Source organism: Pelophylax lessonae (genome assembly GCF_965119305.1).
Source record: "Pelophylax lessonae genome assembly, chromosome: 7".
In the NCBI taxonomy this organism is placed as follows: domain Eukaryota; kingdom Metazoa; phylum Chordata; class Amphibia; order Anura; family Ranidae; genus Pelophylax; species Pelophylax lessonae.
The window spans coordinates 194,428,769-194,442,748 of record NC_138774.1 but is presented as its reverse complement, the minus strand read 5'-3'; the positions used below and the strand labels follow the sequence as shown (position 1 = coordinate 194,442,748).

The 13,980-nt window shown below is 42.4% G+C and overlaps 1 protein-coding gene across 1 annotated transcript in view; it reads left to right on the top strand.

Moving 5' to 3' along the window:
- Nucleotides 1–1,224: 1,224 nt before the first annotated feature.
- LOC309559532 (rho guanine nucleotide exchange factor 3-like) overlaps nucleotides 1,225–13,980 on the top strand; it is a 59,378-nt gene continuing 46,622 nt past the window's right edge. Inside the window, exons 1-3 of the mRNA XM_082262824.1 lie at nucleotides 1,225–1,508; nucleotides 8,877–8,928; nucleotides 9,009–9,062. Coding sequence (XP_082118950.1) covers nucleotides 1,435–1,508; nucleotides 8,877–8,928; nucleotides 9,009–9,062 — 180 coding nt within the window. The 5' untranslated portion in view covers nucleotides 1,225–1,434. The remainder of the gene's footprint in view (nucleotides 1,509–8,876; nucleotides 8,929–9,008; nucleotides 9,063–13,980) is intronic.

Genomic DNA, 13,980 nt, shown 5'->3' with positions numbered 1-13,980 from the left:
GGGCTCCCCTAGGGTTCCATTCCCTGTTGCACTTTCTATATTGCATGTTCTGATCCTATGTTATGTCACATCTGTTGTACTTGTTTTTGGCATACCTATAAATAAAGAATTTATAAAAAAAAAGCAGCCCTTGGCTTGCCTTTATCTGGCCTTTGGACTTTTCCTCCTACTAATACAGGATCCATTTCTCTCACTGACACCAACAATGGAGCAGAATTCCTGCTACTGCCATCAACAGTGGAGCACTAGTCCTCCTACTGCCACCAACGATGGGGCACTATTCTTCTCCCAATACCAAAGATGCACTGTTTACTCGCCAGGACAATTTCTACTCACCCTGACCAAAGTCCAGCCCCCCCCCCTAAAGTCTGAAGGACAGTAAACTGGCCCTTTGGTTAGAAAGTTTGGAGACCCCTGCTCTATATAATTCTGAATCAATGGCCAAAAAAATGGTCAGAGCTGGGAACTCCAATTTAGACTCTGGTGCACTGACATACATTTTGTTTTCCCCCACATTCAAAAAAATGCTTTTTATAGAGGTAATTAAAATGATGGACAGCAAAAGGGAGGGGAATATAGGGAAAAGCCACACAAAAACAGAGAGGATCATAACAGGAAAAATATTACAAGCACGTTGACGTGCATTTTAGATGCTTTGTACTTTTGTATAACTAAATTTCAACTGCCTTGAATGGCAAACTGCAGGTAAAGGCACCAAAACTGCAGCATGCTGCAAATTAGTAAACGGTGTAAACCACCTTCAATCAATAGGATATCGCATATTTATGCCTTTTTTGTTTTCTTGCAGCCATCTTGTGTGAGCAGGCCCTGAATGGTATAGAAATTTGAAGGATAAAGTTATCCATAGATATGGAGCAGAAAATATTCAGGCTAGACATACGCATGGCTTATCTTGAATGAAACGAGGGATTTTTGCACCATTAGAGTAGGTCATCCAGGGGTGTCTGGTACTACCAGCCATTTTTTGACTAATTATGGCTGGCATGCCATTAAAATGAAAATGTAATTTTTAGTGAGCTGATTCTTTAATACCACACCCACCCACAAAATGGCCAACCAATGGCGTACTTTATGTAAGGTTTGCTTCTCTTTAAATTTTTTAACAAGACATCTCCAGGACAATTCATCATAAAATATGACACAATTCTGTGATGCAACTTCTAGTCAAGAAGCATTTCTCTTCACTAAGGAAGTAATGCTCAGAAGCTGACCACAGAGAGCCGAGGTAACAAGCCAGGAAGTGATGTCGTTTATCATATCGAACCATGACAGCTACCTATGACAGGAAGCCACAGCCACAGGGAGGAAACGAGACAACAGCTTCAGAAGAGCTGAGGGGGCACACAGCATTCAAAATGAATCTCAATCTATGGAGCCAACGCTCACTATGAAGATCAGGGGCAACCATTTTTGATGGCACCTGCAGTGACGGCCATGGACGGAGGTGAAAAGCCCCATGAATTCCTCGAGGAGGATGGCGACGTTTGGTATGACAGATTATTGGGATGAATAAGCACGGATTTAGCATGACCTACTTTATATAAAAGGAAATGTGTTCTGTGTAAAAAGTCTCTGCTGGATGCTGACGTTTTGACTCCTGCTCTATGTTTCGTTTCAGTTCAATGCTATGACTACTAAATAATCAAAATTTTGCTCCTTTGGAAATGATTTGCAAGCCAGCAGTCAGAATGGCAGCTTCCATGAAAGATTTCTAACATATTTATTTTGCATTAAGGGTGATTTCCTTTTTAAATGGTCACTAAAACAAAAATGTAATTACTTTATGGAAATACTAAAAACACTGTTTGTGAGTTCTACTCCTGCACAGATAATGAGGCGTTTGTTATTTATATACTGTCCCTTCACAGTACAGTCTAACATTCTATGTAAGTTTCCATTTTTGGCTTAATGGGGCTTAAAAGGGCTGGTTGGTGCTCTTCTGTTATTGCTGATGTACTTGGAAAGCCAGCACACAGCACAGGTAAAACTTAAAAATACAATTTATTGAGTTTCAATTTTAAAGTCTATACTTATGGACTGCAAAAAAAAGACATATACATTGACTTTTCAGGGCTTCTATGTGCCCTTTTCCCAAAGTGACAGGCAATGATGCCTGTCACCTTGAGAAAGGGGTCCATTGATGTCTGTCACTTTAAAAAAGGGGACCAAGGAAGTGTGCTAGCTTTCCATGTGATTGAGCTACACTATGTCTCCTAAGGGGCAAGAAGGGTACAGTGCTGGGTGGATTGGACTGATTTAGTTACGTGATTAATGGACAGGAAGTCAGCTGTCTGACAATTATCACTTCCCAAAACATCATCTTTACTGTTTCTTAGACCTAATAAACCTCTAAGTACTCTCACGTATTATCCATGAATGTTTTTTTAATGATATTCTGTTCAGCATCATTTTAGCTGTTCAGTGTTAATAATTACCAAAACCAAAAACCCAATGTCACAAAAAAAAATTGGATAAGTTTGTATGAATTATTGTTGCTACATTTGTCTAAGAGAGACTAGTGTAATAAGTGTAATAGCTGCTGGCTTGTGCTGCAGTCAGCTTGTGCTTTGTAAATAGCAGTGTTATTTTCTAGCTGCCATTATTCCAAACACCAGCCGCTAGCTACTGCTGTAGTATATTGTTACATAGTCTGGTTGAAAAAATACACAAGTCCATCTAGTTCAGTGGTCTCCAAACTGTGGCCTTCAATGTGGATGCTGCTCTTTGCTTGCCTTTATCCCGCCCTTGAGGCATTATTCCTCCCACTAACACCAACAGTGGGGCACTATTCCTTCCACCAACACCAGTATTATTTCTCCCACTGATACAACTTCTCCTCCTAATACCAAAGATCCCAATACTACAGTCCCCCCCCCCCCCCCAAACTCTGAAGGACAGTAAACTGGTCCTTTGTTTAGAAAGTTTGGAGTCCCCTACCCTAGACTGTTTATTGCTGTGTGCCTGGCTGCTGTTGCACTAATCTGGAAAATGAACCTGAGACAAATCAGCAGGCCCTTTTCAGGGTAAGCACTACAATAGCATGCAGGCTAAGAAAGAAGGCAAGAATAACAGCTTCCACCAGTGCCTTCACACAAATTTTTTTTTTTTTTGTTTTTTTTACAAAGTCCTTTTTAAAAGTAATCCTATCACTTGGATAATTGTGTTTAAGTGAGAAAAGGACCTAAAAGTACAAACTTCAAGGTGCTTATATGTACTCATAGTTCTGCAGTGCTCCATGGGGTCCCTGTACTCAGTATATAGTGCCTGCATCTGGCTCCAGAATGTTTGCTTCACTGCACATTTTACAAATCAGTGGTAAAGTTGATATAATTCTACAGAGAAGTTGATTTCCTGGCTAGAGCCCGTGGTGCGTGTTGTTGGTGTGTTGCTGTTGAATGTGAAAAGCCCTGGATTTCGTAGTTTGAATCTCTGATGTGGTGATAGTTTTATGTTTCAAAGGCTTAGAGAGTCTAGATTTATGATATAGGTGCAATAGCAACTACTTCTGATGTCTTCTGGTTCTGTGGCACAGCATGAAAGCTCCTGAAACTTGAATCAGAGACCTGTAGGTTCGATTTCCATGATGAGCAAAGATGGTTCCTCAAAGTAGCACAAAGGCTTTGGGGGTTGTGCTAAGGGCAGATGGAAATGTAAAGACTGCGATGAAGTGGTCAGGACTTAATTAAGTTGGTGGTGTGGACCACCATCAGTTGGATGTCAGTGAAACTGTGACCCTGAGAACTTGGGCAGGAATACTGTGAAGGAAAAGGGCATGTTGATGAAAAATATGAGATTCATTGATTTAAAAAAAAAAAAAAACACAAAATTATCTACCCTGTTCTTAGTGGGTGCGCTCCCTAAGCTTTCAGCACCCAACTCTCTCCCCTGCTTAAGTTCCCCTTTGTTCCATTAGCACAGTATCCACTTGTGGTTTTCATTTATGTGGTTTCAAGGACACCTACTTGATGGATTTATGGCTGGAATTCATTTCATTGAGGCTTCATTCACATGGTGCCAAGGTCACCCATATCATGCTTACACAGTGAGAAGGTCTGCTCCTTAAACTCTTCTTACAAAGAGACGCCCCTTTGCCACCAAGCACATAGTGGCTGTTCCGCCCCAATCAGCTCTGAGTAGACACCTGTTTGATATGCTTTAGGAATTTAATTCATGGCCTTCAGGTTCCACTTTTACTGCCCTACATGCTGCGCCACAGACCTGGATGCTTAAGCCAGACAGCAGTGCCTATACAACCAAGATTCAAGCTGCAAAGTGTAGTAACCCATAGCAACCCATATTAGTTTCAGCAGTTTGTACAACATTAATAAATAAATCTGGAAAGGCGACCACCTGAGGATTTGAACTCATGACCATTTCAAATGTGAGATCACCAACATACCCCCAAGGCTATAGTCTCAAATGGTGGGCGTTGGCCTAAACCAGAGTTGTAATACAGTATCATACCATACCATAAGATCAGTGGATCAATGTTTTAACATTGTACTAAATTGCCATCCAATAACAAAAACCAGTCTCCCAGTTGACCTTCCAAAGGATATTCGCATCAGGTAAAACAGTTTTTTCAAGAATACGTTACCTTGAGCATTATCTTAATTACTGCTTGCAAAGTACAATAACCCAAAGCAACCATAATTAAAGAATATCTAGTCTGAAAGTTGATTGGTTATTACGGGCTTCTTCAGTTGATGTAACGTTAATAAATTAATCATGAAAAGGTTGTTGCTTGAGGATTTGAACTTGCAAACTTATCGTTTGTGAGATTAGCTGCATACATGCAGGGCCATAGTCTCAGATAAAATACCAGCCTAATATTTTAATATTTTACTAAGTTGTTACCATCAGACCCCTAGACTAGTCTGCTACTTGGCCTAGACTAGAGGATATTTCCATTTAGTAAAACTGTACTTTCAAGAGTCCATTGCTATAAACCACAGGGTACTATCTCAACTGCTGCCTACAAAGTGTAATAACACATAGCAATTAATAAGAAAGGATAAGTCCTTGCAATTTTAATAAATTAGTCTGAGGACGTGGTCACCAGGGGATTTGAACTTGCGATCATTTTTCATGCTAGCCCAGTGTCTTGCATAAAAGGCCACTGCCTCAGATGGTGGTTAGGGCTCAAAAGTAGACCTTTAATTCAATGGAATACCATATGACTAGTGGATTAACATTCACACAATTTACTAAACTGCTACCATCAGATATAGACAAATCTCTCACTTGGTCTAGAGGAAATTCCCATCTGGCAAATGTGTACCTTCAATAGTCCATTGCTACAAGCCCCAGGTAGGATTCAAACTTGTAACCATTTATTTGTTAGCTCAGTGGCATACATACAAGGGAATTGTCTCTGAGGGCAAGTTGCTCTCTGAACTAGAGCTTTAATATCATGGATTACCATATGAGTAGTGCATTAATATTCAGACATTTTACGAAATTGCTACCATCAGACCTAGACTAGTCTCCCCACTTTACTTCCACCTGAGTGCACTTTCAGACTCCATTGCCTTGAACCATAGGACACCATCACAACTGCTGCCTACAAAGTGCAGTAACCCCCCCCCCCCCCCAGCAACCAATTACCTAGTCTGAAGCCAATTGGTTGCTATGAGTTTCTGCAACTTTAATAAATAAATCCAAGAAGGTGACCACCTCAGGATTCAAACTCCCAAGCACAGCATTAATGTAACCACTGCCATACACACAACGCCACCAGTATAGATGATAGAAGTGTTGAAGCCAGTAGTTGTATTATCATTACATATTATTATAGTATAGGCTTCATATCTAAAAATTGTACTGAATTGCTATCCTCATACTTAAACTAGTCTCCTCCTTGGTTTACTAAGGGATCTTCTCATCTGGTAAAAATGTAGTTTTACCAGGCCATTCTCTTTAACCACATGGCACAATCTCAACTGCTACCTAAGGGCTCTTTCACACGGCCGCTCCGTGTGAAAGCTCCGCTGCGGGACTTTTTTTTTTTTCTCGGAGCAGATGACATTTGTGTCATCCACTCCGTAAGTCCGCATATCATCCCATCCGTTTGCGGATGATATACGGATATAATGTAGGTCTATGGGATTGCGGATGTCAGCGGGTGACACCGCTGACATCCGATTTTCCTTCCTTTCCGTTTTTTGAACGGATGAAAAAATAGGGTTCTGTTCCGTTCCAAAAAACGGAACAGAACTGAAAGGAAGAAAATCGGATGTCAGCGGATGGTATTCCGCTGACATCCGCAGTGCCATTCACTTACATTATGTCCGTAAATCATCCGCAAAAAAATAGGATGATTTGCGGACACACGGAGCGGCTGTGTGAAAGAGCCCTAAATGTTCAATAAAAAAGTCTTAAAAGGTGGTTTCTGAGGAATCAAACTCACAACCCTTGGCTTGTGACAACACCAGCATACTGGCAATGCCACAGCTTCAGACAGTAAATGAGCTTTCTGTGACCAAACTAGACTAGTCTTTCACTTGGCTTACTAAAAGATCTTTGCATCTAGTAAAACTCTCCTTAACCACTTCAGCCCCAGAAGGTGTTACCCCCTTAATGACCAGGCCATTTTTTGCGATACGGCACTGCATTACTTCAACTGACAATTGCGCGGTCGTGCGATGCTGTACCCAATTAAAAAAAAAATGGATGTAATTTTTTTTTCAACAAAATAGAGCTTTCTTTTGGTGGTATTTATTTTTTGCACTATAAACAAAAAAAAAAAAAAGAAGAGAGAAAAAAGTTTTAAAAAAAAAAAATATTTTTTACTTTCTGCTATAAAAACACACACACACACACACACTCACACACACACACACACCCGGTTCACACTACCGCGACTTGTCAGGCGACCTGGTTGCCTGACAAGTCGTGGTCCATTCAGTGTTATGGGAACGACGTTGTACCCAAATAAAATGTATGTCCTTTTTTTCCTAATTTTTCATCCATTTAGGCCAATTTGTATTCTGCTACATATTTTTGGTAAAAAGAAAAAGTTTATTTTGATTGGTTTGTGCAAAAGTTATCGCGTCTACAAACTAGGGGAAAGGTTTATGTCATTTTTATTTATTTTTTTTACTAGTAATGGCGGCGATCTGCGATTTTTAGCGGGACTGTGACATTGCGCGATTCCTCCCCCCCCAGCACCAGGCGAGCGACTGACGTAGGGCTACGTCGGTTCGCACAGGAAAGGCTGCCTGCCGCAGTAAATCTTAATGTGGTTAATACAAGAAGGGTTATTGCTTACTTTGGAAACAGCTGCTTGGCATTGCTTGCTATTAATAAATTTATGATCTGCCAGAACACCCAGATCCTTCTCCACCATTGATTCCCCCAGTTCTACTCCCCCTAGTATGTATGCTGCATGCATATTCTTAGCCCCCAAGTGCATAACTTTACATTTATCAACATTTACCCTCATCTGCCTCATAGTTGCCCGTTTAAACCGTGCATTGAGATCAGCTTGTAAGTTGGAGACTTCCTGTAAAGAAGTTATTCCACTGCAAAGCTTGGTGTCATCTGCAAAGACCCAAATGATACTTTTAATCCCAGACCCTATATAATTTATACATATATTACAAATGAGTAATCTCCACACTAGCTGTGATGTGGAGAACCCTGATTGGAAGGCAAACAGTGCCTTTCCAAGTAGGAAACATAAAAGCCCTTAAAGCCTAGGTCATCATGAACACTGAACAGCAATGAAAACTCTATTCAACAACAATACTTCCAACTTATAACCAGTACCCTCCCAGGGCCAGGTCCAAACATCTGTTTGGTCAGGTATTTGGGTCCAAAGACCCCTCTACCAATGCCAGGAGGGCATTCAGTACACCTTTCTAATACATGCATATTTCCCCATATATTATACCTTTTTAAATAATGTAAGTACAGAAAATAATCCATTGATCCAGACAGAAATCCAATAAGCTACTAATTTCTTGTGGTGGGCGAATGAGGACACTACTGCACAGAAATCCCAAGTTACCAGACCTGTCCAGTTCTCCCCTGCTGGACTACAGAACACCCCCCCCTCCTCATCTCAAGGGGGAGGTCCTCTGTAGTCAAGTAACATTTCGATTCTGAAGGAATACAAATGAACCATAAGGGGAATATTTTTTTTGAAGACATCTAACTTCTTATTCATTATTTTATTAAAGGATTTAACATTAAGTTTCTAATCCTCTTCAAGGAGGTAATAATGAAAAACAGTTTATACTTGGCGAAATTACAATTATCGATACAGTGTGAAATATGTCACGCTCTGGATTTCTACATATGTATTAGTGCAGTTTTTCCCATCTTATGATCTACTGTTACTTAGACCTTCGATTCCCAGAACAGCTAACTTCAGGAATTGGACTTTCCTAAAAATTTTCTTTTTTTTTTTCAAATAATTTTTATTGAACAATTTTTCTGTTTGTTGAGAACAAATACTAAAGCGAATATCGTTGAGTAATATATGAACAATTGTACAGTACAAATATTCGGCTCACATAAGGATAGAATAGTCAAGCAAAATAGTCAGCACAACAGTAGTCATCCTGTATGAACATGTATAGTCTCAACAGGACTCATAGAAATATATGAGGAAGGAAGTGAAGCAAGGAAGGTAGAAAAAAGGGAATAGAAGAAGGGAAAGAGGGAAAGGGAAAAAGAGGTGGGGTAAGAGGAAATTTCCTGAAAATTTTCAAAGATTTGACTTGTTCTAGTAGGTGCCATTCCAGTGAGAGCCTCAGAGGCCACATTCTGAGGCTTTCTTGCAACCTGGGAATGCTACAAGGCAGGATGCTATAAAAATTAATAATATTCCATCTGTTTGCCTCCTATAGGGTTCCAGTACAGCGAGAGCGATCCTATACCACTGGGTCTGAGACCTCGGGGGTAAGTAGATAGGGGCACTGTGTAGGGCACAGTGCTTAGGAGTGTATCTAATGACTGTTTTTTTTTTTTTTTGGTTTTAGCTGAAGAGGAGAAAACATGGAGACAGTTTACCAGCCCAGGTCACAGATGAAAAGGTGAATAAAGATGATACTGCTGCATGACTAGCTTCACACCCATAATCTTCTGCTCTCTGCACACTGGTCCTACTCCCAGAATCCTCTGCCGTTTACACACTGGCTCCATGGAGATAATCTCCTGCTCTCTACACACACACTGGCCCTAGTCCCAAAATCCTTTGCTTATTACACATTGGCTCAACTCACAAAATCTTACACAAACTGGCCCCGCTCACAGGATCCTCTACTTATTGCAGACTGGCCCTACTCACAGGATCCTCTACTTATTGCAGACTGGTCCTACTCCCAGGATCCTCTACTTATTGCAGACTGGCCCTACTCACAGGACCCTCTACTTATTGCAGACTGGCCCTACTCACAGAATCCTCTACTTATTGCAGACTGGCCCTACTCACAGGACCCTCTACTTATTGCAGACTGGCCCTACTCACAGGACCCTCTACTTATTGCAGACTGGCCCTACTCACAGAATCCTCTACTTATTGCAGACTGGCCCTACTCACAGGACCCTCTACTTATTGCAGACTGGCCCTACTCACAGGACCCTCTACTTATTGCAGACTGGCCCTACTCACAGGATCCTCTACTTATTGCAGACTGGCCCTACTCACAGAATCCTCTACTTATTGCAGACTGGCCCTACTCACAGGATCCTCTACTTATTGCAGATTGGCCCTACTCACAGGATCCTCTACTCATTGCAGACTGGCTCTACTCACAGGATCCTCTATTTATTGCAGACTGGCCCTACTCACAGGATCCTCTATTCATTGCAGACTGGCCCTACTCACAGGATCCTCTACTCATTGCAGACTGGCCCTACTCACAGGATCCTCTACTTATTGCAGACTGGCCCTACTCACAGGATCCTCTATTTATTGCAGACTGGCCCTACTCACAGGATCCTCTACTCATTGCAGACTGACCCTACTCACAGGATCCTCTACTTATTGCAGACTGGCCCTACTCACAGGATCCTCTACTTATTGCAGACTGGCCCTACTTACAGGATCCTCTACTCATCGCAGACTGGCCCTACTCACAGGATCCTCTACTTATTGCAGACTGTCCCTACTCACAGGATTCTCTACATATTGCAGACTGGCCCTACTCACAGGATCCTCTACTTATTGTAGACTGGCCCTACTCACAGGATCCTCTACTTATTGCCGACTGGCCCCACTCACAGGATCCTCTACTTATTGCCGACTGGCCCTACTCACAGGATCCTCTACTTATTGCAGACTGGCCCTACTCACAGGATCCTCTACTTTTTGCAGACTGGCCCTACTCACAGGATCCTCTACTTATTGCCGACTGGCCCTACTCACAGGATCCTCTACTTATTGCAGACTGGCCCTACTCACAGGATCCTCTACTTTTTGCAGACTGGCCCTACTCACAGGATCCTCTACTTATTGCAGACTGGCCCTACTCACAGGATCCTCTACTTATTGCAGACTGGCCCTACTCACAGGATCCTCTACTTATTGCCGATTGGCCCTACTCACAGGACCCTCTACTTATTGCAGACTGGCCCTACTCACAGGACCCTCTACTTATTGCAGACTGGCCCTACTCACAGGACCCTCTACTTATTGCAGACTGGCCCTACTCACAGAATCCTCTACTTATTGCAGACTGGCCCTACTCACAGGATCCTCTACTTATTTCAGACTGGCCCTACTCACAGGACCCTCTACTTATTGCAGACTGGCCCTACTCACAGGACCCTCTACTTATTGCAGACTGGCCCTACTCACAGGATCCTCTACTTATTGTAGACTGGCCCTACTCACAGGATCCTCTACTTATTGCCGACTGGCCCTACTCACAGGATCCTCTACTTATTGCAGACTGGCCCTACTCACAGGATCCTCTACTTTTTGCAGACTGGCCCTACTCACAGGATCCTCTACTTATTGCCGACTGGCCCTACTCACAGGATCCTCTACTTATTGCAGACTGGCCCTACTCACAGGATCCTCTACTTTTTGCAGACTGGCCCTACTCACAGGATCCTCTACTTATTGCAGACTGGCCCTACTCACAGGATCCTCTACTTATTGCAGACTGGCCCTACTCACAGGATCCTCTACTTATTGCCGATTGGCCCTACTCACAGGACCCTCTACTTATTGCAGACTGGCCCTACTCACAGGACCCTCTACTTATTGCAGACTGGCCCTACTCACAGGACCCTCTCTTATTGCAGACTGGCCCTACTCACAGAATCCTCTACTTATTGCAGACTGGCCCTACTCACAGGATCCTCTACTTATTGCAGACTGGCCCTACTTACAGGACCCTCTACTTATTGCAGACTGGCCCTACTCACAGGACCCTCTACTTATTGCAGACTGGCCCTACTCGCAGGATCCTCTACTTATTGCAGACTGGCCCTACTCACAGAATCCTCTACTTATTGCAGACTGGCCCTACTCACAGGATCCTCTACTTATTGCAGATTGGCCCTACTCACAGGATCCTCTACTCATTGCAGACTGGCTCTACTCACAGGATCCTCTATTTATTGCAGACTGGCCCTACTCACAGGATCCTCTATTCATTGCAGACTGGCCCTACTCACAGGATCCTCTACTCATTGCAGACTGGCCCTACTCACAGAATCCTCTACTCATTGCAGACTGGCCCTACTCACAGGATCCTCTACTCATTGCAGACTGACCCTACTCACAGGATCCTCTACTTATTGCAGACTGGCCCTACTTACAGGATCCTCTACTCATCGCAGACTGGCCCTACTCACAGGATCCTCTACTTATTGCAGACTGTCCCTACTCACAGGATTCTCTACATATTGCAGACTGGCCCTACTCACAGGATCCTCTACTTATTGCAGACTGGCCCTACTCACAGGATCCTCTACTTATTGTAGACTGGCCCTACTCACAGGATCCTCTACTTATTGCTGACTGGCCCTACTCACAGGATCCTCTACTTATTGTAGACTGGCCCTACTCACAGGATCCTCTACTTATTGCAGACTGGCCCTACTCACAGGATCCTCTACTTATTGCCGACTGGCCCTACTCACAGGATCCTCTACTTATTGCAGACTGGCCCTACTCACAGGATCCTCTACTTTTTGTAGACTGGCCCTACTCACAGGATCCTCTACTTATTGCAGACTTGCCCTACTCACAGGATCCTCTACTTATTGCAGACTGGCCCTACTCACAGGATCCTCTACTTATTGCCGATTGGCCCTACTCACAGGATCCTCTACTTATTGCCGATTGGCCCTACTCACAGGATCCTCTACTTATTGCAGACTGGCCCTACTCACGAGATCCTCTACTTATTGCAGACTGGCCCTACTCACAGGATCCTCTACTTATTGCAGACTGGCCCTACTCACAGGATCCTTTGCTTATTGCAGACTGGCTCCACTCACAGGATCCTCTACTCATTGCACAATGACTCTACTCATTGAATTTTCCTCTCACTACACACTGGTTCCACTCTCAGAATCCTCTGCTCTCTACACATTGGCTCCAATCCCAGGATCCTGTGCTCTCTACACATTGGTTTTAATTTCAGAATCCTCTGCTTTCCACAAACTGACTCCATTCCTTGAATCATATGCTATGTGCTCTCTACACAATGGTTTTGAACCCAGAATTCTCTGCTCTCCGCTCCATCACATAAACTCTCAATTACACGATGCAAAGTTTAATATTCAATGGCAACAAATCCAAAATCTTCTTAACATCAATAATATGCAGTCTGGTTGCTATAAGCTACTGCACTTTGCACTGTCTTTCTAAATAAGTCCCAAAGAGGTTTTGCATCCTTTGTGTAATTTAAAACAATAGTGTGAAGCCATCTCCATGCTTATATTAGTTTATATGCACATCATGTATTTGTTGATAAAAGAGGTCTCTAAAATGAGTGTATTTCTCTTAAATTCACATCAGGGCTTCCTGTATAGTTTGTGAATTTTTAGAACACTTCAAAACCACATCCTTTTTTCAGAAATGCGCAATTCATGAGAAGTGAAGCAAAGTTTCAGCTGCTTGCTGTTTACCTACTCTATCCTTGTGAACAAACCCATCAGGGTGAAATGCGTTTGGGGAATGTGTTTATTTTTCAGGTGTAGATTACATGTATGCAGCTGCTTTATTAATAACAGAATAAAGTATCAGGATGAGCTAACTATGGAGTTTGACTCTCCTCTTTTATTCAAAGTTTTAGCTGCTGCTTAATAGTGGATGCCGCACCTCCTGATAAACATTTGCTCTGTCGCTGCACCTCCTCATTACATCCACGACATGACATTTAGATTAGCAGTGCCAGCAGATAGATTGCATCCCTAATTACTGCCCTGCTAAAATAATTCAGTCCTGTAATCTTCTATTTATTCTATTCTGTAATCTTATACTCACCACATATTGGGCCTTGATAAATTATTAATGGTGCACCAAGTAAGTTAAAGAATGTGGCAAATCATTTTTCAAGTAGAAATTTGTCTAGAGCGCCAAATGTTTAGAATTCCCAAACTATGATGTGCCATAAAAGTCACATGATCTGCACCAAACATTGTTCAAAAAATACGTCTGACATTATTTAGTGTAATAGAGGTGTGGAGTATTGCATTAAGAGGATGGTGGAGCGAGACAATCAAGACCTTGTTTACAAAAGTGTATTGGAATGTGCCTTGAATGCAGTTTTATTTCATTTTCATGGATAATTATTTAAAGTGGAAGTAAACCCTCCTATCGTTTTCAGCCAAGGAAGCTGCCATCTTGGCCTCTGTTTAATCTTCAACTGCCATTATGCAGCACATGTGATCAGTTATGACACCAGCCATTGGATGGTTTGACAGTTAGGTAGAGAGCACAACCAATGTGACAGTTACTTTCCCGGCACATGCCGGAAATGTAACTGTTTT